This window comes from Pelodiscus sinensis, chromosome 25 (genome assembly GCF_049634645.1).
Source record: "Pelodiscus sinensis isolate JC-2024 chromosome 25, ASM4963464v1, whole genome shotgun sequence".
Classification (NCBI taxonomy): domain Eukaryota; kingdom Metazoa; phylum Chordata; order Testudines; family Trionychidae; genus Pelodiscus; species Pelodiscus sinensis.
The window spans coordinates 1,193,111-1,219,536 of record NC_134735.1 but is presented as its reverse complement, the minus strand read 5'-3'; the positions used below and the strand labels follow the sequence as shown (position 1 = coordinate 1,219,536).

The 26,426-nt window shown below is 49.8% G+C and overlaps 1 protein-coding gene across 2 annotated transcripts; it reads left to right on the top strand.

Moving 5' to 3' along the window:
* Positions 1 to 2,254: 2,254 nt before the first annotated feature.
* Positions 2,255 to 26,147, top strand: RHCE (Rh blood group CcEe antigens). Of its 2 annotated transcripts, none has more exons than XM_006130463.4 (10): positions 2,255 to 2,510; positions 8,148 to 8,334; positions 9,937 to 10,087; positions 13,851 to 13,998; positions 19,509 to 19,675; positions 20,019 to 20,156; positions 21,098 to 21,228; positions 22,742 to 22,821; positions 24,454 to 24,527; positions 25,267 to 26,145. In XM_006130463.4, exons 1-10 carry the CDS (start codon positions 2,369 to 2,371, stop codon positions 25,291 to 25,293), a joined length of 1,245 nt encoding a protein of 414 aa, XP_006130525.2. In that variant the 5' UTR covers positions 2,255 to 2,368; the 3' UTR covers positions 25,294 to 26,145. The 2 variants fall into 2 exon arrangements, with proteins under 2 accessions (XP_006130525.2, XP_006130526.2); XM_006130464.4 differs by lacking the exon at positions 2,255 to 2,510 and adding an exon at positions 5,233 to 6,450 and having other exon boundaries at positions 25,267 to 26,147.
* Positions 26,148 to 26,426: the final 279 nt, after the last annotated feature.

Sequence of the window (26,426 nt, the reverse complement as noted above, 5' to 3'; positions counted from 1 at the left end):
GAGGGCTACTGTTCCATGGAGACTTGCTCATTAGCATGTCCATGGGCAAACATTCCTGGCCCATTACTCAACCCCATATGGAGAAACTACCAGTCTCCATACAGAGTACCTATTCATAACTCCACACACAGACATTATACAGCTATATGAAGAGCATATACAGGATCAGTAGAAAGTAAGCTTTGGTTAGATACCTCACATGGCCCCCTTTGTACCACTTTTGGGGCAAACACCCCCCATGGGCGCAGCAGTGACCCAGCTGCTCCGCTCAAAATCCAATAACATGACACAGTTCCAAGCCCCTTTTCATTCAGCACTAAAGCGCTCCCTCAGTTTCTCAGAGCCATGCTACAAGAGCTTCCCTGCTCCTGTCTGTGGTGCATCAGCTGCCTCTGTCACTCACGCTCAAGCCTCTCCAGCAAACAATATCCAACCCAGCCCCCAGTGAAAAACTTCCACGTAGGTAATTCACATTCGTCACTGGCCTTCCATGGCATTGGTGTTTTCAGTAACAGTTCCTCCTATTTAACTACTTATTCCATATGGGAGCTTAATTAATTGCTGCCTACCAGCATTAGCATGGTTTCACTCCCCCCCCCCCCCCCAGCATAACGGTACTAATAGGCGATAGCTCAGCTAAACTCCAACCTGGATAATTATCATATTCCACCTCCTTACCTTCCCCTGGAGCACCATTGACTATCAGTATCGTTCTTTGCTTCCCACCCTAAATGCTTGCGTAATATTGCTGTGCTCTGTTCTACAGCCACCATGTTTCCTCCCAGAAGTGGCAGCATTTTAGTGGTGGAATAATTGATTTGCACCACCACAAACTGATTGTTAAGCAGTTTGTAAATCAAGGATGGGATCATTTAAGATGGACTACAGTCAGTGGACTCACATCTTTGGGCATCATTATTTCACGGTGCATTATAATATTAGCTCTTTAGTCCTGGGGGAAATCCAGTTGTTGCATTTGGAGCCATAGCAAAATTGCAGATTTCCCCCAGGACTGGCCCTTAGACTAGCTGTGCATAACAGAGTGCTGGCCACTGAGAGATGTGAAAAGTGTGTTCTGATTACAGACTCGTTAACTTATCCCTCCATCACACCCAAACAGTCTTTAATCAAGCAAGGTACAATGCTCCTTTGTGACAAGGAGGTATTTAAAGTCAACCAAGAGCTTACAGAAATGTTTAATGACCCTCATTTCTAAAGTGTTCCTCTTTCCAATACTAACAGTGGCTTGTTGGTGTGGGGGAGGCAGTGGGCAAGTCCCAGGATGGAATCCAATCACAAAGCACAAGTGTTTGAACATGCAAAGCACAAGTGTTTATTTGAGGGTTAGGCAGCTGGTGGTGAAACAGCCTGTCTTTCAGCCAGCTGGTCAAGGTATCCATCCGGAGTGGTGTTGCGGGTGCAGAGGCTGAACAGATCTCCACATCTGGACTTTGGCAATCTTCATCATTCTGCTTATCTCAGCCAGACTCTAGCGAGCAGAAGTAGAGCAGCAAGAGTATGTTGATTCTGGAATGCCTTAGCTTGCATGAAGTGCTGTCTGTGAACCCTGGTGCTCTCCACCTTTTCCTTGAGAGGTTGCTAAAGGGAAGCGGCTCCCAGGTAGGCGGGAATGCAGGGCTCTGAGATGGTCCCACTATGGAAAAGCAATTGTGGTATGAAAATATGACTGGGGATAACTGTCCTAGCAGTTGGGGATCACTGCACCTTAGGGATGCTCCTGCCATGTCCCCATTTCCACAGCCACACTCTGTACACGGGAGGCCTGGAGGGGGAACATAAGAGGCACTATGGTCGCTCTACACCACCCCAGATTAATTTTGTATGGTTTCATTAGAAACTGGTTAGATCCACCGGCTTTTAGGGAGGCTGTTTGCTGCAATATTGGCACAAAGCCACCCTAACTGACTCACAAACCAAGCCCCTCGATCAGGATATTTCCTCTCTCAGTATGGGGAGCATTTCAGATTCATGGTGACATCTTGGTTCCATTGAAATCAATGGCAAAACTCCCACGTTTCGGTTCATGTTGGTCTTTCATTATGACCCAGCTAACAAATAAGGCTCATCCACGGATGGTGTAGCTGGTGAAGAGGTCTCTGACACACCAGTATTTTACCATCTTAATATGCCGGCTCTTACACGTCACACGATTACTTGTTCGTCGTTGTGAGCGGGTCTTCTGACCTGCTGGAGATAAGGAGCTATTTCTTGCTAACGCCTCTTGGGCTTTCTTATCGTGCTGAACTGCTCACTCCCCACCTTCTTTTGGTTTGAGCTTGCTGGAACATTTTTATGGAAGTAGACGATTAGTGTGTATGGATGTTTTCCACATTAGAGCTAAAGTACAATGGGTTCTGAATATTCGCCCAGTCTCCGAAGTGGCCTGCCTGGGCTCATCTTCATTTTGGAAACTGCCTTTATCCTCATATTTTACTTTTGCTTTTCATATGAATGTCAAAGTCAATCAGAAGACCTCACAATCTATCCCGGTAAGTTTGCAAGCCTGTTGTTAAAGGCAGCGTGCCGTGTGCACTTTTATTTGTTGGGTTGGAGCTTGTTTTCAACAGTGCTGTACGTTTGACAGCTGAGAGTGCAAATACAATGTTGGTACTTCCCTTTAAGTACCTTGTTGCCTTGCACCGTCTGCAGTCATTTACAGCAGGCCAAAGCGAGTGGAAAATGCTACTGAATCGTGTTCTTGTGCTCCGTCATCAGTCTGTAGCCACCTGTCTCTTGTCTAATGTGTGGATTGTAAGTTCTTTGGGGGGAAAGAACTTCTTGATCGGTGTTAGTACGGTGCCTAGCGCAAAGGGTCCTGGGCCAACATTGGTGATCTTGGCACTCTGATAATACAAAAGAGTAGTCATAAAAGTCAGGCTGGAGGAAATCCTGTGCAAATAAATGCAGAGGGTGAAAGGCAACAAAGAACCCAGCATAAGGACTGAAATACTGTGACCGCTCGTAGGAACAGATAACATTTGGGATGACTTGCAGCACCTGAATCCAACCTTCCCTAAGGATCTTGGGCTGTTCTGAATTGGGCTTTGGCTTGTGCCCTTCCTAGGAGAAACTGTTAAATAATGGGCTCTGCATTAGGCCTTATCAAACGGGTATCATAGCTGGCAAAAGTAACCCTCCTCCCTATTTCATAATGTGCTGGGGTGTGTCTACACTACAGCGCTAATTCGAACTAACGCATCCAGACTAAAAAACTAGTTCGAATTAGCGTTTTGCTAATTCGAACTAGCATGTCCACATTAAGTGGACCCTGAACCGGGGTTAAGGATGGCCGGAAGCAGTGCTGGCAGGACATCAGATGAGGACTTAGAGTGTGGAGCTGCTGCATCAGGCTAGCCGAGGGCTGTGCTTAAAGGGACCCGACCCCCACCCTGGACAGACAGTTCTCAGGGGTGCCCTGCTTACAAAGCAGTCCTGGCTTGGAGTGCCCTGAGTACCCACACTGGGCACATCACAGCACTCGGCCATCAGCCCAGCTGCACTTGCTGCAGGCTGCCATCTGGGGAGAGGGGGCAATTGGGGGGCTGCAGGAGAGCTTCCACCCCCAGAAGCCCACAGAGCCAGCCCAGTCCTCCCCATCGGGGGCTCGTACCCCATTCCTCCCTCACCTCCTTCCACTTACCCTTCCCTAGCCCCCCTTCCTGATGTACAAAATAAAGAAAATGTGTGGTCAAAAATAGAATCTCTCTTTATTGAACAAAACTCGGGGAGACTGGGAAAAGGAGGTGGGAGAGGGGAAGAGAGAGGGTGGGAGAGGGGAGGGTAACTACAATGATCAGAGGTTTGGAACAGGTCCCATATGAAGAGAGGCTAAAGAGACTGGGACTTTTCAGTTTAGAAAAGAGGAGATGGAGGGGGGATAGGATAGAGGTCTATAAAAGCATGAGTGGGGTGGAGAGGGTGCATACAGAAAAGTTCTTCATTTGTTCCCATAATAGAAGGACTAGAGGACACCAAAGGAAAGGAATGAGTAGCAGGCTTCAAACTAGTAACAGAAAGTTGTTCTTCACAAAGCAAAGAGTCAACCTGTGGAACTCCTTGCTGCAGGATGCTGTGAAGGCTAGAACTAGAACAGAGTTTAAAGAGAAGTGAGATAAAGTGATGGAGCTTGGGTCCATGGGTGGTATTAGCCAGGGGGTAGGAGTGGTGTCCCTGCCCAAAGTTTGTGGAAGGCTGGAGAGGGATGGCACAAGACAAATGGCTTGGTCATTGTCGTCGGTCCATCCCCTCCAGGGTCCCTAGGGTTGGCTGCTGTCGGCAGACAGGCTACTGGGCTAGATGGACCTTTGGTCTGACCCAGTACGGCCATTCTAAGCTCAGGGCTCAGGGTCGGGGGTCTCAGTGGACCACCTTGATTTTCATGCACACCTGCTCCTGGGTGGCCAGGCTGGCAGCTCTCCTGCCCTAGACGACCACTTTCCTGTGCCTAGTGCGGAGGTCGTGGACGAGGTCCACAATGTCCGCACTAGACCAGGCGGGTGCCCGTCTCTTGCGGTCCCGGGCAAGCTCCCGGGAGCTGCCAGCCTGGTCCCGGGAAGAGGGGGAGGACTGGGGGGCATCTGGTGGGTGGCTCGAGACGTACCAGGTGCAGGGTCTGCTGGCTGGGTGCTGGCAGGCTTGCACTTGGCATGGGCACTGTAGCCAGCCCGTGCCCCTTTAAGGGCTCCGGGGCTGGGAGGGGGGCAATAGAGTGTCCCTGGTGTTGGCCAGAGTGGCCACCAGGGAAAGCTGGGGAGGGCTAGCTTCCCACTAGTTCGAATTAAGGGGCTACACAGCCCTTAATTGGAACTAGTAAGTTCAAGCTAGGCTTAGTCCTCGTGGAATGAGGATTACCTAGTTCGAACTAAGCGCTCTGCTAGTTCGAATTAAGTTTGAACTAGCGGAGCGCTAGTGTAGCGCCTAGCAAAGTTAATTCAAAATAACGTCCGTTAGTTCGAATTAACTTTGTAGTGTAGACATACCCCTGGAGATTATCTGATGGTCCCAAATGTTGTTTCTGCGTGCAAGCATTGCATTTTCAGTGCTGTATGCAATCCTATAGCTGAGAAATGTGTTTTCTACATTTATGGAAGATACTAGAACATTTACCTGGTGTTGTTTGGGGCCTTCACTCAATTCATTTTTCTTTTTAGAAAATAAAATGAAAAGTCGGGGCTTCTTTTCAATCATTGCTCTGGGTTGGGGTGGGGGCTGGGTCAGTGTGCAGGCTGCCCCGAGGAGAGGCAACAACCCCTGCACTCCTTTGCCACAGCTGCTTGGGGCAGCCGGCAGTGTCCCTGTAGCATTCGGGGGGAGTGAACTTGAGTGATCTCCTCCCCCCCTAAAAGGTGCCTGAGGGGCGTGGGGCTGGGATTCTCTCTCTTTTCTGTGTGCTTGGACGAGAAGCAATCCCATTCCCAGCACATCCCAGTGGCCTGGCACAACCACACCCTGGCCTGGCTTTAAACTGTGATGAGAAGAAGCTGTCTAGCGAATTTGGGGGCCCTAGCTCTTACCGTTTTGGCGGAGTTCTTGGACAGACAGACAGACTCTCTCAATACACAGCTATACTAGCAATGGTAATAAAACATAGATACGGTGTAACCTGTCTACAGGGCTGTACAAATATTTACCAATTCATCCTCATGACATCCTTGTAAGGAAGGTCGATACGTCTTAGTAGGGGCCTCCCTCCCGTTACACAGATGGGATGACCCAGAGTACGGAGAAGGAATGTGACTTTTCCACTCTCGTGCACTGCACTGGATTCAATTAATAATCTGTATGTGAATTACTCAAAAGCCACAAATGTGCAGCCATATAACTGGCTTTAATCCTTGCTTTGAAGGGTAGAGCCCTGCACATGGACATCAGAATAGACCCATCAGCACATACTCTGGGGCTACCAGGCCTAGGACACAGATTTATACACAGGATGACCCCTTCTACTCTTCCGCGGGTCCAGCCTGTGACCCTTCTCTTCTCATCCCTCCTCCCCGTGGGCCAGGCACTTCCCCAAACCACTCCCTTCTGCTCCCTCACAGCCCTGCCCATTCCCTTCTCCCCCAGTGAGTCATGAACAGTGATGATTTGTTAAGGGACCACGTTTTGTGTTGGCTGCCCAGGAGGGCACGTGCGGGGGGATCGGACTGCCAGCAGAGGTGACAATGCGAACGCTCCTCTCTTTCATCCCCAGAAGTTGGGCCAATAAGATCTTGCCTCACCCCCACTGACTCTCTCCTACGCTGGGGCCAGCAAGGCTGCAGCTCTCGCTAGTTCTATTTCCTCTCCTGCTGTTTGCTTCTCCCGTTCTGCGTCCCATCTAAAATCACAGGGAAGGGTCGTCGGCGTAGGGGCCACGCTGTCAAGTGCCCACAGGAATGTGGCGGATGCAGCAGCCGTCGTTCCCCGGGCTTTGATGAAACTACTCGCGTAAGTCCCTGCAGAATCATCCGGGGGTTGGGCTCTTTCGGAGAGGCACTCTGACTGGCATATCCCAAGCCCTGGGCACAGCACGTCTGCACACTGCCAGTGGCCACTTTGAACAGGCATAAGATGTTTCAGGCAAGACCTGGGGGTGGGGGTGGGGGTGGGGCTGGGTGCGTGCGCTAAGTGGGGTTTCAAATCAGCAGGGAGCAGAGACTCTGCGTGCGCCTTGATAAGGGAACTCTGTTCTGAAGACATGTTGCTTAGCAGGCAGAGCTGTGGTCGAGGCCAGTTCTGCTTCGTTGAGCATTATCTCGGCCGCAGCACTCCTCCGGGGAGGGTGAAATGGGGCGGGGGCCACTTGGAAAAGGAGGGCGTCAGTGCTTGCAAAGGAAGCAAGACGAGACTCTTTACAGATCTTGGCCCAAACTGGCTCAGTTACTTCTGCGCCCCTCCTGCTGGTTGGGTCGGGGGTTGCGGAAGACAGAACAGGGTCCTTTGTGCAGACTGACTGCAGGGGACAATTTTAAAGCAATTACCAGAGCTCTCGTAAACGTATTCCTGCCTCTGTCTCTCATTGTGCTTATGAACATCTTCCCAGGCTTGTAACCCGCAGCTGGCACGCTAAATACACGAGAGTGGGACCACGAGAGGGGAAGCAGTAACAGAGGCTCAGAGTGGGGATGTGCAAGCCTAAGATAGGTCACACAGTAGGTCATTGAGAGAATCCAGGAGTAGTGACAAACCCAGACCTCTCCAATCCAGTCTAGTAACTCATCGTCCAGACCATGGTGCGCAACCCAGGGGTTGCGACCCCCAAGGAGGTCGCGGGTGTCTTTCTGGGGGGTTGCCAGAGCGGTGGGCATAAGCCCCGGCCGCCTGGATCTAAGCGCTGCACTGTGGGGCTGCCGACGGCCGGGTCCAGCCCCCGGCTGCCCAGAGCTAAGCGCCGCGCTGCTCAAATTACCTTGGGGATCACAACACGAGTACAATAAAATATGGGGGTTGTGGTTGAAAAACGGTTGCGCACCACTGGTCTAGACCCAGCTCCCATTCCCAGCTCTTCTGACCTAGGGCAGGACACTAAACCTTCGAGGGCCTCAGGTCCTCATCCGGAAAAGGAAGAGAAGACGATCGCCCTCACAGGTGAAGGCTCGGGATGTGAAAGGTCAACCGGCACCCACTTACCACTTACCAGTGGGGGCACAGGGGCATCTGGAGCAGACCCGGTCCGTGGCAGACCCAGGCACTGTGCATGCAGAGACTGTGCTGGCCCCAGGCTATGGTGGGGGAAACGGGAGGGCACTCCAGCCCAGCCTCAGCAGATGTGGGAGAGGGGGTGCTCCAGTCCAGGAGGGCTGGAGCTGCCCTCCCACCCATGTCCCCTTTAATTTTAATGTTTAACTGGTTAAGCAAATAAACGGGATTTTCCATGCCTAGTGGAGGCCGTATGGATTAATACAGAAGGCTTTGCCCCTTGACAGTGTTCTGAAAATGCACTGTTATTAGTTTATATCCCCCCACCCTGTGCTAGCATTGTAGTCTCTGCTCCAGGCTTCAGTCCAGCCTGGTCTCGCCCCACCCTGCCTGTCGGCCAGGATGGCTGAGGGTTGTCAGCAGGTGTGTTGATGTCTGCTGTGACGTTGCGCTGTGTCTGCTCTGCACTGATAACTTGACTGATTCTCGGTCCCTCTGCCTCACAGCATTTCAAGATGTCAGCGTCATGGTGATTTTGGGATTTGGCTTCCTCCTGGCCTTCTTGAAACGATACGGATTTAGCAGCACTGGATTCAACCTGCTAATTGCCACCCTTGGAATTCAGTGGGCTTTGCTCATGGAAGGATTTCTGTTTAGTTCCCCATCAGGAAAAGTGAAAATCAGCCTGCCCAGGTAACTTCTACCTCCCAGAATGGATCCTTTGTTCTTAAGGGAGCATATCCGAGTTCTATGGCTAAGGGCAATTTTTCCTGGGTTTTGGTTCTATTTACTCAGCAACACAGTCACACGGCAGGACTTTTTATGTCATTATTAGCTCTGTAGTTTTAACTGCATTTTGCCATCTCTCCATCTAGTCACTTTCCTTCTGCAGCCCCCTTACCATTGTATGTGAGCGCCTCTGAGCCGTTACCCTCCCAACACCTCTGTGAGGCAGGAAGGTGGCCTTAGGGGTAGCGTTAGAGGATTTACAAAAATCATCCTCACAAACCACAACTTCCATGGCAGACCCAGCAAAGAGACAAGGGCCCCGAGAAGAGACTGAAGTCCCTTTACTCCTCCAGGTGATCTCGCCGGGTCAGGGTTAAGAATCATTGGCCCCGCAATGTGAAAGCAACTGACGATAGACTGAGGCTGGTCTCCACAGCTCTCAAGCCAGAGAATCTAAATAAAAATCCTCTCCTGCCCCAGCTGTGTATGCTGCATGCACAAGAAACCCGTCTGCAGCTACAGAACCATACCCTCTCAGATCAGCTTAGCAGCAGCAAGACCAAATCTTTACCTTGGCAGGGACAGTGAGTAGGATTTCCAGCATGTTCTTTCTCATGGGAAGAGTCAGGAGAAGCAACTAATTGAAATTCCAGAATATCGTGAAGGTCAAGCGCAGCCTAGAAGGGGTCTATAAATTACAGTGTCTCCAAGTCATTCTGTGCCCCTGCTTCCTTGGCAAACATCACACGGGGGACAAGCTTGTGGACAGCCTTGTGAGAAGGGCGAAAGAGAAGGGCACCGTGCGGTGCGGACGGTAGGACCGTGGATCCCTTGTGCAGGAGACTGGTGTAACCTACTTGTCGGGGCACAGCATCGGGAGCCAAGAAGCCCAGAGCTCCAGGCCTGGCTCTGGTATGAACCCCCTCTGGCTACATCTACACTGCAGGGCTATTTTGGGATATCAGAGTATCCCGAAATAGCTATCCTGCCTCTTCACAGCAGCCCGTTATTTTGAAATACAACAGGCGCGCTATTCCGACATCCCTGTAACCTCGTTCCATTAGGAGTCAGGGATGTTTCGGACTAGTGGGTCATTTGAAGTGACGAAATAAGCAATTGCAAAATAAGACTGAATTAAGATACGCAATTTGCGTAGCTTGAAATGCGTATCTTATGTCGAGCCACAGCGCAGTGTGGACAGCGAGCCACCAAGGCCACATCTCCAAAGGTGATTTCTGATTTAGGGCATCTCGGGGGGGGGGGTGCTCAGTTTGCTGCACCGTGCGGTGGGGTTCGGTAGGGCTGCACGCCTGCAGTTCCGCTGACGTCAGTCAGAGTTGTGTGCGCTTTTGAAAACTGGTCCCAAAGTATCTCATGCTGGCGCCCCAAATCGGAGGCCACTTTTGAAAAGGTGGCCCTTAAACCTCTGGGTCTAGGCTTAGCCCGCTGTAAAATGGAGCAGTGCGTCTCAGGCGTGAGGAGAAGGCCTGGAACTGTGCTGCCTGCGAAGGACTCTTCTCTGCTTCCATTAGTCTCAATGAACTTTTTCCTTCTTTTTTTTCTAAGCGTAGCAAAGGCCACTATCAGTGTCACTGCCGTATTAATCTCAGCTGGAGCGCTCCTGGGCAAGGCTAACCCGATTCAGTTGATCTGGATGGCGATGGTGGAGGTAGCAGCTTTCAGTGCAAGCAGGTGGATCAATGTACAATTCCTGAAGGTAGGTGCCAGAGGTGCAGGGAGTCCCCGGGCCCTGCACCCCAAGCCAGCAAGACAGCCCACTCACTCAGAAGCCAGCCCCACTCCTGGCCCCTGTCCAGCTTCCTGGGCAAAAGATGTCACCTGGGCTATGTCTACACTGCGGAGCTATTTTGGGATACCGCCGCTACCCAAATAGCCGTTCCGCACCTTAAGAGCAAGCCCGGTTATTGAAATACAAGGGGCTTGCTATTCCGACGTCCCTGTAACCGCATTGCACGAGGGCTAAGGGACGTTTCGGAACAGCGGGTTATTTCGAAGCTTGGCGCTGTGTAGACAGCTCCAAATTTGGAAATAAGCTATTTGAAAATTACCTTGAAATAAGCAACGCAATTTGCATAGCGCACCCCCGGTCACACCCCCTCCCAGGCTCAGCCTTTGTGTACGTGAGGGAGACACTCCAAAATTCCCATCCCCACCTAGGTAGTGGTGCAGGTCTCCAGGGAAACTGAGGCACACACACGCGGTTACTACAGCTCAGCAGAAATCGCATGCAACAGAACAAAGGGACGAGAGCGAATGCAATCCCCACTTCGTCACAGTAGGAAAACCTCATTTCCATGTGTGTGGGGGAAGGCTTATGGGGGTGGAAGTTAAACAAATACATATTTTCCTTCAGAAACATTCCCCTTTGCTGGCCCGAGACTGACACTCTCCTGAGCTGGCCCACCCAGGCCCGATCCTGCGGTGAATGCACACATGCCGCTGCCTCGGAAGTGGATGGGCCTTTGGCCTGGGGGAGGGTTCTGCGGCTGGGGATGCTCCTTCTGCCTCTCTCTGTTTACAGCATCTCCTCTCTGGCCTGCTGTACCTCACCCGTTCTCCTCCCACCTTGCCCACGGGTGCTGCTTCTTTCCAGCTGCTCTGATCACCCCTTCCCAGCCTCTGGAGGGGCGTCTTTCCTTTTGCATTCAGTCACAGATCTTTATCCTCACCCTCAGGGCTCTGCTCCTACACACCTGTGCCCCCTCTCACTTCCTCCGTAGGTTCCTGCCTCGCCCTCCCTATGGCTTCCCTTCACCAGCAAGTACAGGGGGGTACTCGCTGTAAGTTCAAGATACGTTCCAAAAAACTGGGACTTGTAGCAAAACAACTTCAAGCAGGGCATCTTTTCCCCGCGGCTGACGTCCATTTAAGTAAATTGGGGGGAGTGTTTTGCACGACTCATAGAGGGGAATGGAAGGACTTACGACACGTCAGTTCCTATAAACATCACTGACTTGAGTGTGGAACGGATGAATACCAGGGCGACTTATAGCGGGGACCCCCTAGAGTAGTTGTCATATGAATGAATCGGCCCCTTTGCTCCCTCCCTCGTGCTGCCCCCCAAGCTAGGAGCAGCCTTCTCTGCCCCAGCATCCACCAAGCCTATATCCCTTCCAACCGCTCCCTCGGGGTAGCATTGCTGTAGCCGGCGGGCATCAGCACCTCGCCCTGCACTAGAACTAGGACCAGTGGTTTTGATTTGTCTGAACTAGCCTGCAAGCTCTTTGCAGCAGGGCCAGCTGTGTTGGAGCCGCACAAAGCTGTGTCCACTGATGCACTCCTGAACACCATGTGAGAGTGGAGTTGGTGCCTAGGGAGGGCACCCTATCATAGAATCATAGAACACTAGGACTGGAAGGGACCTCGAGAGTCATCGAGTCCAGCCCCCTGCCCTCCCGGCAGGACCAAATACTGTCTAGACCATCCCTGAGAGACATTTCTCTAACCTGCTCTTAAATCTCTCCAGAGATGGAGATTCCACAACCTCCCTGGGCAATTTATTCCAGTGTCTCACCACCCTGACAGGTAGGAAGTTTTTCCTAATGTCCAACCTAAACCTCCCTTGTTTATGCCCATTGCTTCTTGTCTTGTCCTCAGAGGCCAAGATGAACAAGTTTTCTCCCTCCTCCTTATGACACCCTGGGTATGTCTACACTACAAAGTTAATTCGAACTAACGGACGTTAGTTCGAATTAACTTTCACAGGCGCTACACTAGCGCTCCGCTAGTTCGAACTTAATTCGAACTAGCGGAGCGCTTAGTTCGAACTAGGTAAACCTCATTTTACGAGGACTAAGCCTAGTTCGAACTTACTAGTTCCAGTTAAGGGCTGTGTAGGGAAACTCTATTGCCCCCCTCCCGGCTCCGGAGCCCTTAAAGGGGCACGGGCTGGCTACAGTGCCCGTGCCAGGTGCAAGCCTGCCAGCACCCAGCCAGCAGACCCTGCACCTGGCACAGCTCGAGCCAGCCACCCGATGCCTCCCAGCCCTCCCCCTCTTCCCGGGACCAGGCTGGCGGCTCCCGGGAGCTTGCCCAGGACCGCAAGAGACGGGCACCCGCCTGGTCCAGTGCAGACATCGTGGACCTCGTCCACGACCTCCGCACTAGGCACAGGAAAGCAGCCATCTAGGGCAGGATAGCTGCCAGCCTGGCCACCCAGGAACAGGTTTGCATGAAAATCAAGGTGGTCCACTGAGACCCCTGACCCTGAGCCCTGAGCTTAGAAAGGCCGTCCTGGGTCAGACCAAAGGTCCATCTAGCCCAGTAGCCTGTCTGCCGACAGCAGCCAACCCTAGGGACCCTGGAGGGGATGGACCGACGACAGTGACCAAGCCATTTGTCTCGTGCCATCCCTCTCCAGCCTTCTACAAACCTTGGGCAGGGACACCACTCCTACCCCCTGGCTAATACCACTCCATGGATCCAACCTCCATGAATTGATCTCACTTCTCTTTAAACTCTGTTCTAGTTCTAGCCTTCACAGCCTCCTGCAGCAAGGAGTTCCACAGGTTGACTCTTTGCTTTGTGAAGAACAACTTTCTGTTGTTAGTTTGAAGCCTGCTACCCATTCCTTTCCTTTGGTGTCCTCTAGTCCTTCTATTATGGGAACAAATGAAGAACTTTTCTGTATGCACCCTCTCCACCCCACTCGTGCTTTTACAGACCTCTATCATATGCCCCCTCCATCTCCTCTTTTCTAAGCTGAACAGTCCCAGTCTCTTTAGCCTCTCTTCATATGGGACCTGTTCCAAACCCCTCATCATTGTAGTTGCCCTCCCCTCTCCCAGCCTCTCTCTTCCCCTCTCCCACCTCCTTTTCCCAGTCTCCCCCAGTTTTGTTCAATAAAGACAGATTCTATTTTTGAACACAATTGTCCTTTATTTTGTACATCAGGAAGGGGGGCTAGGGAGGGGTAAGTGGAAGGAGGTGAGGGAGGAATGGGATACGAGCCCCCGATGGGGAAGACTGGGCTGGCTCTGCGGGCTTCTGGGGGTGGAAGCTGTCCTGCAGCCCCCCAATTGCCTCCTCTCCCCAGATGGGAGCCTGCGGCAAGTGCAGCCGGGCTGATGGCCCAGTGTGGGTACTCCAGGCACTCCAAGCCTGGACTGCTTTGCAAGTGGGGCACCCCTGAGAACTGTCTGTCCGGGGTGGGGGTCGGGTCCCTTTAAGCACAGCCCTTGGCTTGCCTGAGACAGCAGCTCCACGCTCTAAGTCCTCCTCTGATGCCCTGCCGGCACTGCTTCCGGCCATCCTTAAGCCCTGTTCAGGGTCCACTCTGTGTGGACATGCTAGTTCGAATTAGCAAAACGCTAATTCGAACTAGTTTTTTAGTCTGGATGCGTTAGTTCGAATTAGCGCTGTAGTGTAGACGTACCCCTTTTTATCAGTCACTGAGCCATGAGGCCGGGGGTCCAGCGGCAGCTTGATGCCCAGGCCTGGAATCTCTCTGTTGCCTGCAGGTCGAGGAGCACACAAGCTTAATGCACGTCCACATCTTTGGAACCTACTTCGGCTTGGCAGCCTCCTGGTGGCTGTACCATTCTTCCCTGAGCAAAGGGGTGGACAAGGAGAAGGCGAATCCGCTGTCTGAGTTGTTTTCAATGTTGGGTAAGGCATTTTCTGAACTTCTGAGCCTAGGGTGGGCAGTGGGATGACAGACCTTGGGGAGTGGGAATGGGGCTTGGAACCTTTGACTGTGCAATGGAAGGGCCGAATACAGCCCCCAGGACCAAAGGGTGTTACCATCAGATGCTACCGACATGGGGAGTCTCAGCCCTGTTCCTAGGCTGATGCCCCGTCCTGGAAACCACCACTGCCGTGCCACCGGGGGGCCCCTTCTCGGCAGACTCCGCAGGATGGCCAGGGTGGCGAAATGGTTCCCGCACCACAACGGGTGTCTCCCTCGCTGTTTCCACACGTCGGTAGAGGCCGCATGAATACAAGATTAGTATCCACCTCTGCACAAACGAGCCGCGCGCTGCGACTGCAGCCCGGACGCAGGCCCGACGGGGTGTGTGAAAAGGGGGCAGGTGCCCGGGGGCCTGGCGATTCCAAAGGCCCCGGGGCTCCCAGCCACCACTGCAACCGCAGCTGCAGCTCCAGGCCCTCTAAATCGCTGCCCGAGCCCACACGGCATGACCTGGGTGGCTTCCCTAGCTCCGCCCCTTCTGTCCAAAGCCCCTCCCTTACCTTCTGGACCAGGGGCTCATGAAGCCTGTCAGCGCCCCCTGCAGGATGCAGAGACTCGTGGCTGTAGAGCGGATATCTGTGGATTTGCAGGGCTCTGCCTATTGGCAGGGGCAGTTTCATTATTAATATTTGTACTGCAGCAGGGCCTGCAGGCCCAAGCTGGAGTGAGGCCACGCCCTGCTGGGTGCTGTGGAAACACTTACAAAGACACAATAATCGAAAAAGAACAAGTGGCTAAAGGGCCGGGGAAACGACAGGCGACACGTGCGAAACGCTCCGGGCGTGATGTCTTTCCCTCTTATTTTCATCTCCGGGACACAGTTCTGTGGCATTGCCCTGCTTTGGCACCACAGAAAATGCAGGTTTCCGGGTCTGTCAGTTTGTCACCTCGTGCCGTCCCCGAATGAATTTCGTATTTTAAAGAAACAACATCGAGACAGAGGCCTTGATTTCTGTGGCTAGAATCCAGTGAATACTTATCTCACCTCTCCCTGGAGCATGGGAGTGCCCGCATCCTTTACTGGGAGCTGTGTTCTGCCCATAGGGAGAGGATGCTCTATTGGGTCCTTTCCATCTGCCCCTCTGATCCCCACTCTGGCCCTGGTTATTGGGCTCACTCCGCTTGCTCTTTGCGGCTGTATGGGATGCTGAGATCTGCTGTTAGCGGGAGGGCGGATTCTGGACGTTGGCTGGAACCTCCCCAGGGCTCACTGGCACATGTCTGGTGTAGCCTGACAGCCTTCACCCACTGGTAAAAAGGCAAAATTAAATGCTCATCTTGCGGAGTCCCCAGAGCTCTTGCTCTGCGGTGTGATTCAAAGCAATTGGTGTTTTAATCTAACTCATCAAGACACTGTTAATTCTTCATTATAATTTTAGTGCCAGCTCGCTACCCCCAAGTGCTTGCTATCGAAAGTAATTATGTCTTCATGAATAATTCCTGAAAGCGGTGCCGAGGTAGTGCAGACACTCACAGATGAGCGACCAAGATAGCAATTTCACAATGTGTCCGGAGGGCGGGATAAAGATTATCCAGAATTCACTGGCCCCTGCCCCTCCCAGAAACTCAGAGCCTCATGGACACTTGCAACTCCTATGAATGGCCTATTTGCAGTTATGGGAATAGCTACTTGACCAGTGGGAATAAGAGATTCGCAATCTGGATCCTTCCTTCCAGTCCCCACTCCTGCCATTGGCCAGGCATTGCCATAGTGGGAAACACCAATGGGGTTTCCGAGTCTTGACTGTGACAGTGACCAATGCTAGATCCTTCTGAGAAGGATGTAAAACCTCCTCTTGTGCAATGCTGCACCATGCTCGAAAAGGGTGTCTGTTTCTTCCTGAGCCCTAGCCGGTGGCTAATTTATACCCTGAAGCATGAAGCCTGCTCAACCGTTTAATCATAACCCGTGGAAGTGTAGCTGCAGCTGTGATTCTTATTCCTATCTGGATGAAATTCAACCCTGCACAAGACCTGTACACCACTTGTTTCATTTCAGCGTAGAGCTGTAGGTCATGTGCTGCACATGGCTGAATTTCACACACACAGGATTTGCATCTGTAACAATGCAGCACTTCACTTTATATATTCAAAGCACTGTAGAAATATTAACCAATCTCCTGCCGTTGTGAGTTCCACGGGTAAATTGTAGGAGTACTGCCACCTAGGGCAACCTCAGGAGAATGGAGGAGGCGACCTTGAGGGCATAAGATCCCTCTGAACATTTACATTACTTTTCTGCCCTCCAGGCAACAATAAGTAAAGTGGGAGAAGAGGGAGGAAATGAGAGAAGGAGAAGGGATAAAGAGGAGGGATGGGAGAACTTGGAACCTTTGGGACACAGAATATCCAATAGCAACCTTGAGCAAGTTATTTCTTAGACATAAGGCTGATACTGTTGCCTAGTCTCTGCTGACTTCAGAGACTGCCAGTCTTTGGCATGCAGGCTGCCACAAATTATAAATGCCCCAGCACCTGTTGTCTCTGGGATGTGAGATAACATAACACATCCACTTGACTCCGACTGTTTGTTACCAGGGGTGATTGACAGCATGTCGAGTGTATTTTTAGGGGTGTGCTCAAAGCACAGATGGTAACAAGCTGCAACCATCATCTGCCATGTTGGTTGCAAGGGAAGGATGCCAGGGGTCAAGATGAAGGGCAAAAAGTCATCCTGCAACTGACAGCCCTGCTAAAGAAAATGGAAGAGCTGCGTCCTGACTGTAATGTAAAGAGTAGAATAGACCATGAGGACTCAGGAGGGATGAACTCAGAGGTAAGTGCAGCTTACGTCAGTTCCCAGGGGCTATGCCTGATGGAAATGACTCTGCGCTTATGGAAAAGGAGCTGCTTGGAACACGATCTGACCAGACAATATCATTTTGCTGGGGACCCTGTTGGTTTTTTAGAGCATATCAAGGTCACTGGGCTGAAATCCAGTCTGTGTGTCAGGGGATCATTCCTCAGGCTGGAGGGTCGAAAGTGAGCAGCAAAAGCATCTAGGAACTTGAAAGAGCCTCTACCCATGAGCCCCCCACTCCCGCTCATGCAGATGTGATGTTGCTGGGAGCAGCGATTGACCAGCCGGGTTTTTCTGGAGACACATTGCACTCTGGACACGTGTGTTTTCGTTACCGATTTTAACGAGAGCACTTGAAATTTGCTATGAGGTGACTAGCATATGGAATGTATTGTGTATAATTCAAGCACACAGTAGAACATTAATGAGTCTGTGTCGGAGTCCCCTCTGCCATAGAGGTAGGAGGAGGGAAGATAAACCATATCTTGTCTTTAATACAGCCTGTGTCCCTAAATAGTCCAGCGTGGGCATAAAACTCCTGGGAACAAAGCTGGCTCCTGAAATGTGCAGTATGTGAGCCCCTGTGAGTGCACCCTCTGCCCTCTATTGGATGGACTCAGATATGCGCGGGTGTGAGAAATGTCCTTGTCCTTCGGTGGCTGGCCCATTCGCTGCTGATTGGGGCCTGTGTTATTTACGTCTGGGAGAAATTAAACATTCTGCATGAATATTTTAAAAGTCTGAAAAACCTACATATTTTGTCAAAACAGCACAATATAATCACAGTGCAACAGAATCCTGTGGCCATCCACCCAGCCAGAAAGCGGGAGCCCCAGCTGCCTGTGCCAGCCGTGGGGGAGGGGGGAATCACAAATTCCACAGAGAAAAAAATAAAATTCTGCAGGGAACGTTAATCCTGCGCTCATTCTGCACTGTGCACTAGCACAGAATTTCAGCAGGAGTAGTTATTAGTGCAGAAAGACCCCATGTCTCGCCTTACAGTCTATGCAGCCATGGACTTGTTACCGCACAGGGGCCTAGCTGTCTAACAGGAATGCTAATTGCTCTGCTAGGCTATGTCTACACTGCAGTTCTCTTTCGAGAGAGGGATGCAAATGCAGCCAAGCGAAATTGCAAATGAAGCGCGGATTTGAATTTGCTGCACTTCATTTGCATAATCGCGTCTGGCCGCTATTTCGAAATACCCTATTTCGAGATAAAAAACGCTGCGTAGAGGCGGTTATTTAGAGAAAAAACCCTTCTTTTGAAATAACCCTTAAACCTCATTTGATAAGGAGTAAGGGTTATTTCGAAAGAAGGGTTTTTTCTCTAAATAACCGCGCCTACACAGTGTTTTTTATCTCGAAAGAGGGTATTTCGAAATAGCGGCCAGATGCGATTATGCAAATGAAGCGTGGGAAATTCACATCCGTGCTTCATTTGCAATTTTGCTCGGCTGCATTTGCATCCCTCTCTTGAAAGAGGACTACAGTGTGGACATACCCTAGATCCAATTATTACAGTGGTGGATATTCTCAAAATAAGTCTCAAGGGGTATGTCTACACTACCACCCTAGTTTGAACTAGGGTGGCTAATGTAGGCGTTTGAAGTTGCAAATGAAGCCCGGGATTTAAATATCCCGGGCTTCATTTGCATCTTGCCGGGCGCCGCCATTTTTAATTCCCTGTTAGTGCGGACTCCATGCCCGCGGCTACACGTGGCACGGAGTAAGTAGTTCGAATTAGGCTTTCTAATTCAAACTACCGTTACTCCTTGTTCCATTAGGTGTAACGGTAGTTCGAATTAGCCTAATTCGAATTACCTATTCCATGCTGCGTGTAGCCGCGGGCACGGAGTCCGCACTAAGGGGGATTCAGGCTTTGGTTCACGCAGCCCTCTGCTTCTCTGCTAAGTTGTCAGGGAGGGAGCCAGCTAGTGCCAGCTGTGCTGGTGTTCTGATACTCCTCCATGAAGGATGGTTTGAATACAGCCATGTGCTTTATCGTGGTCAGTGCCCCTGAGCCGGGTGACCAGCATGCTGTACAGCAGTGAGAGACTTGGGAGATTGTGGCCAAAGACGTTTCAGGAAGGGCCCTCCTGTGCCCTTGGAGACCTCATGCTCAGAGGTGCTGGATGCCTCCACTGACTTCACGGTCCTTGTGGTTACGAGGTACTGCAGCAGCCAGGCAGGCAGGGTGTTGGGTTTCAAGGTCTCCGAAAGGACCTCGCGCAGTAAATTGCATGCTGCACATACTTCTTGGGGAGGGAAGGCAGAGTCCGTCCCGTTGAGAATTGAATCTGTTTCCAGGGAGCGCGGGGATTGCAAGGCTGATGCTTTGAGACCTGACCATGAAAGATACTGAGCATCTCCTGCCCTGAGGGCCTTTGGCCCTGCCCAGGAGGCTCTTGGTGCTTTTCCCACTAAGTCTCCCTTCCGGGTGCCCCTTCATTGCCTGGTTCTGCTGGGCAGTGAGCGCTAGGGGCAGTCAGGAGAATGGAGTCCCACCAGCTGGTGCAGTGGGTGCCCTTTATGTGATTTAGAACCTGTCAGCGGAAACAACGTGGGGCGGGCCCACTGCGTTTGGGAGCCTTCTGATGACCAGCGACTGCTTCTCTTTGTCTGCAAGGCACCCTCTTTCTGTGGATGTTCTGGCCCAGCTTCAACTCTGTGCTGATCGTGGATGTGACGGAAAAGAGAAACGCCATCTCGAACACTTACTACGCCATGGGGGTTAGCGCCGTGGCTGCTTTTGCACTGTCAGCCCTGAGCAGCAGGGACGGAAAAATCCAGATGGTAAGAGGAAAGCAAAGGCTGCTCTGCTGGGAGACGTCACTTGTCATTCCTCTCTAGCAAAGCATTGAAAGTAAAACGGCCAATGAGCTCCCACACCGCTAGCCTCTCAGCCCGACGACGATCTCCAGTCCCCAGGCACAGAGCGCTGAAGATGCTCACTAGCCTCAGTGCTGCAAGGGTGAGATTTGCCCTGTTGCAACGGGCCAGTTATACTCCAATTGGATCCCACAAAATAGCACTTAACACCACGGGGCGCAGGGGTATTGTGCTGCACTGGAGGGAATTTAAGCCAAAGAGTGAAATATCGTGTGTGTGAATTGACTTCTGTGATGTTAACCCACAGATCCATATCCACCAGGCAACACTAGCAGGAGGGGTTGCTCTTGGTTTCTCTGCTCCCTTTATTCCATATCCTTGGATTGCCATGATTTTGGGTCTGCTTGCCAGCAACATCGCGGTACTGGGATCTCGCTGCTTAGAGGTAAAGTCCAAAACCTGAAATCCCAGCACATGCTGTCGTGGGAGGGTTTACACACTAAGGCTATGTCTACACAGCAGCGTTATTTCAGAATAACAGAGAACGTGTCTGCACTGCAAGCCGTTATTTCGAAATACTGGTGAGCTGGAGGACTTCTTACTCTGACTCCTGTAACCTTCATTTCACGAAGAGGAAGGGAAGGCGAGGGAAGAGTGTTCTTCCTTCCACTTCCTGCTGTGGAGACAGCACCAAAAGCTGAATTAAGCTATTTCGACTTCAGCTACGCAATTGGCGTAGCTCAAGTTGCGTCGCTTAATTCGAGGTTTGCCCTGCAGTGTAGACGGGCCCAAAGGGTGTGTCTACGCGGTGGCGCTATTTTGGGAGAATGTCCATTATCCTGAAATAGCATTCTGGGTGTCTTAACAGCAAGCCTGATATTTCGAAATATATTGGAAATACCGGGCTTGTTATTCCGACATCCTGTAAACCTCCCAGCACAAAAATTACGGGACTCGTTGGCATAGCACTCTACTTCTAAATTAGCACTGGTTAGGCGGCGCCAAATTTCAAAATAGCCTGTTATGAGAGAAGCTATGCAACTTGCACAGCTCACGTTGTGTAGCTTAGTTTGAGCTACGTGCTACTGTGCAGACATACCCTAAGAAATAGCACGTCTAGAGTTTATGGCCAGGACTCCTGGGCAGGGTTCCCTCTAAGCTGCATGGCAGCACAGTTTCACCGGTGATTAGCCAGCCCCGGGCTGGGAGCCCTGAGCCTCTGACTGGGCGGGGCTGACTAATCACCTGGGAAGCAGGCTGCAGTGCAGCCTGGTCCTAGCACATGGGACTGAGCAGGCGCATTCTGTTTTGGGATGTGTAGCTGAAACTTTCCTGCTCAGTAAATATGTTAATCTCTGTAGTTATTAAACATTTCCCTCCCCTCAGATATATTTGAACCCAGTGCTCAAGATTCATGACACCTGTGGCATCCATTACACCTTTGGGTTGCCTGGATTGCTTGGAGCAATAGCCAACGTCATCCTCTTCATCATAATCAAATGGGCCAGTTTATCAAGGTAGGTTGGTCCTTTTAGTATGTAACATGTTCACCTAATGGCTACGCGTTGTCATAGAGCGCACATGCAGCACACAGATAGCTCTACATGGCCACTGTAGATTAATCCCCTTCATAGCAACGTAGGACTAGATCCAAAGCCATTCAAATCAGCGGAGTCTCTCATTGACACCAGTGGGCTTTGGATCAGGATCTCAAAAGTAACGTTTAGCGTTGACTTGCTAAATGGGCGAGGTCGCCGGCACTGGGGGAGAGAGGGAGCGCAGCTATGTGAGATGGAGGAAACGAGAGCAGAGATTCAGTGGAAGGGAGACTGAACGTGAGCAGCTTTGAATTGAAGAGGAAGACAAGGAGGCATTGAGGAGTGTCTCAGGAACGGGGTGCACAGCCAGCCCCTCGTCCTCCAGCCCTGGTTGTTCTGCCAGTTAAGTCCAGGGAGACGGCGGTTGCATGCAACACCCGTTTCCTTCATCCTGTGAGCATCTTCCCACCGAGGCTTGCCAGCTTTCCTGACCGGATGGACCGCACACCATTTATGGCAAAGGTGCCCTGTTCGTCCAGTTGGGAAAATGATCAGCTCTACGTGCCCAACTTTGTATAGTCTTTATAGATTTCTCCCCTGCCATAGGCTGGGTCAGTAAGCAGCTAGAGGACTTCCATCTCTCTGGCTCCTTCCCAGCCTGGGTAGATCACCAGGCTGGCAAGTGTTGGTTGCCCGGCAGACATAAAGCTTTTCAACCAGCCCCAATCTATCCCCCTTGATTGTAGCCTGCACTGGGGGGATTAGGTGGGTTGGCAGCAGCCCCCTGCCACAAAGAGGCCTGAGGTGATGTGAATCCTTTCCCAATGGTGGCTTTTGATTGACACTTCACATGTCAGGGAATCTGACCTATTAAAATTGGCAATAAAGGGCAACTTTTAAAAAGAGAGGCAATACAAATGAGAAGATGCAAACTTAAGGGTTAAAACTAGACAGGACAAAGTCCTGGAGCATGAGCTTGGGGGACCATCCTGCACTCACAGGGGGAGTGAGGAAGGATTGAATGTCCCAGTATTTCTTTTAGATCTCATCTATAATTGACCCATTCCAACCTTTATTCCTCCATGGTGTCACTGATTTAATTAGGGCACTGTGTGGGCAGATCAGATTGCAGAATCGGGACTGTACATGGGTTGAATTCTGCCCTTTAACGTATATGCTCACCTGCCAGTGTTGCTGGGCTTTGCAAGCAGCAATCTAAGGGCAAAATCTGGCCGTAGAATTCTGCAGCAGTCTTTGAACCAGTGGAATGTGTTAACCCTTTCAAGTGACGCTAACAATAATGTGATGATTAAAAATAAACTTTGAATGACATGATTCTTCAGTTAGTGAGAAGTTGCAATGATATATATATTCAAGCAGACACATGCACAGCCTTAATGTGTACCCTGGAATCTGTAAGCAGCAAATATTCTAGGAATATTTTTTACTACAGTCCTTTGCTCAGTGTGAAAGTTTGGTTTTTCACTTTCAGCCTGGGTTATCCAGTCTTGATTGAAGTTGGCTCTTTCATGCTGACCACTGCAATAGGTTTGGGAGCAGGATTCATTACAGGTCAGTATGGGAAAGCTCTCTGCATTACCTTTGGCTTTGATCTTTGGAAGAGCAGGTGTATGCATTTGTTACATCAGCTGTCACATCAGTGTTCACTGGCTTATTGCAGCTCTTGGTACCTAGATACAGGGGTGACTGACACACTCAAAATATACATGTAGGCAAATGACTTGCTACTGTAGGAAAAGCCAGAAGAAATACTGAGTGATGAGGCTTCTTTCAGTTGCAGCGTTGGAGAAAGGGTGATGTTCAGTGTGCCCCAAACTATAGCATCATTCCTCTGCTTGCCGAGGTTATTTTTAATTGATGCTTCACTAGCACCCTCCAGGTTTCAGATAAGAGAGAGGATAAGTTAGAAATCTTTATATGCGGAATATTGCTTTAGTGATCAAAAAAATATTGACACTGTTTTCCACTTGCTGGGAAAGATCCTCGGCTGCTATAAATCAGCATAGCTTTCCTGAATGCAATAGTAGATTTTACTGCTCTTGAGGATCTGGTCTTCTGGTTGTAGATCTTGGAACATCTCTCTCTCTTGTGGGATTATGGCAATTGCAATATTTTCTACAACTATTTACACCTGCTTCAGTTCAGTGAAACGGCATATTAGAACCTCTGTGAAATACCGGTTTCTACAATGAATGTTTCAGCCTATAATTAATTATAACTCCCTGAACTTGCGCAAATGTAATTAAGAGGTTGAGCTAATCAAGCAGACTTTTAAGTGTCTACTTCAATTGACTGCAAGACCTGGAAAAAATAAACAGCAAAAATAAACAAACATTAGGTGTTGATCCAGTCATTTAACAAGCAGGGTGTTCGCAGCTGAACTCTCAAGTTTAACAGTGGAGCTAAGCCTGCCTGTTTAAAGTGCCTGGGTAACTTTTCATATGAAAAGCTCATCATCATGTAGTTTATCCTGAGAATCTAGCAGGTTGTTCACTTGGCTTTAGTACAGAAAAGACAGTTACCTTTTTTCTTGTAACTTGTGGTGTTAATTATTAACAATGAAGGCATCATTTCTGCAGGTCTCCTGAAATTCAAAGGGGCATGTGTAGGTTTCACCCAGACTAAATAGCTTGCAAGATTGGGGCCTAAGATATTTTTAGGAGCTTTGCTTTCAATCTATTGCTTTCACTGTGTGAGCATGACTGAAGGTTGAAGAAGGAATCCATGTAATCCTACAGAGAAAATAATAGTTGGCTTTTCTGGAAACATGGGTTTTCTCCCCAAATTATGTCAAGCTTAAAGAATCTGATGGCTAGGATGCTCTGTTGCATCATGGATTTAGAATAAAGTATTTTGCTTGTGGGGAACATTGTCTCATTTCCATGAGCTAAAGAAGGAAAAATATTCTGGGGAACATTTTACAATAATTTATACAGGATTAGGAAATCTGGAACATAAAGGGCTTCACATGCTTTTAAAAGTAAGACCAGTGGTGTTATTTTTATCTGAAATTCACTTCTGCGGAAATTAAAGACTTTGACACAGGAAAGATTAGTGGGGGAGGGGAGCATGGCTATAGTTCTGATTTCATATTTAGCTCTGCATTATATTGTGATATGTGAAGAATAAATATGCCATTTACAAACATCTCCTCTCACCCACATATATCACTATTAAACACAGGTTTCTTCTTAACTTTCAAACTATGGAAGACACTTCCTGCATCAAAGTATTTTGATGATCAAGCTTACTGGGAGGTAAGTTTCAATGTAAAGTTCATTCTCTCTGCGTGTGTGTGTATATATATGCCCATGCTACCCTATGGCAAGGTCTGGGTTTCCAGCTGCTAAAATAATACTAAAAATATTTCTTGATAATTCTTGGATGGCCTGGTCTAAGTTGAATCTGAGACTGGACATTATAAATATATTCCAACTTTGGATAGAATTTCAAAGCACCCAAGGAAACTGGGTGTCCAAATAGCCCAGGTTGCTTTGAAAATCCTAACCTTTGCCTATGTGTTCTATGAATAGGGCCAGGTCCTACATGCATCTGGCATTAAATAATAAAAGCTCTTAAGCATATGATTAAATGGGTTCCCATTCATGACAGCACTTAAACATTAGTCACAGCGGGGGAGGTCTAGCTGGGATATTAGGAAAAACTATTTCCCTAGGAGCGTGGTGAAGCACTGGGCTGGGTTCCCAAGGGAGGTGGTGGAATCTCCATCACTAGCGTTTTAAATCCTTGCAATGATTTAGTTGGGATTGGTCCTGCTTTTAGCAGGGGGTTGGACTTGACTTCCTGAGGTCTCTTCCAAATCTAGGATTCTATGATCAGCACATGCCTAAAGTTAGCTAAGTGCCATCTGGAATAAAAAAGCTTTCCTGAATCTGGATGCTAAAGAAAAGCAGGATACCCTATGATTTCAGTGTCTTATATAGCTTTTAATTTTTTGAGTAAGATGATGTTACAGTAGTATCTTTATATTCACAGTTTCCTCATTTGGCTCATGGATTTTGAACAGAGGGAACCAAATTACAGAAGATTACATCAAAATGAAGAAAACTCTTTTTATTCTCTGACAGGAAAATAACTGGCATGAAAGGGGAGGGGGAGGAAAAAAAAGGTTAAATATCACTCCTGAATTTCAAAATGAAGAAACATTGCATTAGGCTATTTTCAACTCCTATTAAATTATACAATATGTAAAATTACTGGTAAAATAGTTAATTCCACTTTTCTGCTTTCATAGATAGCCTTGCCTTCAATGTTTTCTTTAGTAAATGGATCCATCCAGCTTGGATAACTTACCACTTTAAGCTGCTTCCAGATTTTAATGAAGGAAGATATTTGCAATTCCTCTTTCGAATGTCCAGAATAATCATGCACATGAAGGTTTTGATTCTGTAAGTGCTAAGCATGCTAGTCCTGATCCAACAAAGCACGTCAGCAGGTGCATATTTTCAAGCACATACAGTCCCACCGAGGTTCACTTCAAGGAGAGGTGTAAGTGCTTGTTCTAGATTGGGGCCAGAGGGCCCTGCATCTTGCAAGGGCCCATCCTTAAAATAACTCGTTAAAGGAAAGCTGTAGCTGCTTTGGCATAGGCCAGTAGTTCTGAGAGTTCAAATGGTAAGAAGCGAAAATGTGACATGTAATTGAAATGAAAAGGCTTGAGGTGTAAGCAGAACTCCTGAAATCAATGGCTTACATGTTACTTGTACAAGACTTGCTCGAGCGAACAGAGTACAGGCAGTCCCCGGGTTACGTACAAGATAGGGACTGTAGGTTTGTTCTTAAGTTGAATTTGTACGTAAGTCAGAACTGGCGTCCAGATTCAGTCGCTGCTGAAACTGACCAGTGGCTGTCTACAGGAAGCCCGAGGCAGAGTTTCTCTGCCCCGGGCTTCCTGGAATCAGCCGCTGATCAGTTTCAACAATGGCTGAATCTGGACGCCTGGGACAGAGCAGCTGGGGCGGTGCTGGGTAGGTTCCCGCGGCATCGCACCTCAGCGCTGCGGGGACCAACCCGGCAGCACCCCAGCTGCTCTACCCCAGGTGTCCCCAAGTCAGCTGCTGCTGAAACTGATCAGCGGCTGATTCCAGGAAGCCCGGGGCAGAGCAACTCTGCCTCGGGCTTCCTGTAGTCAGCCG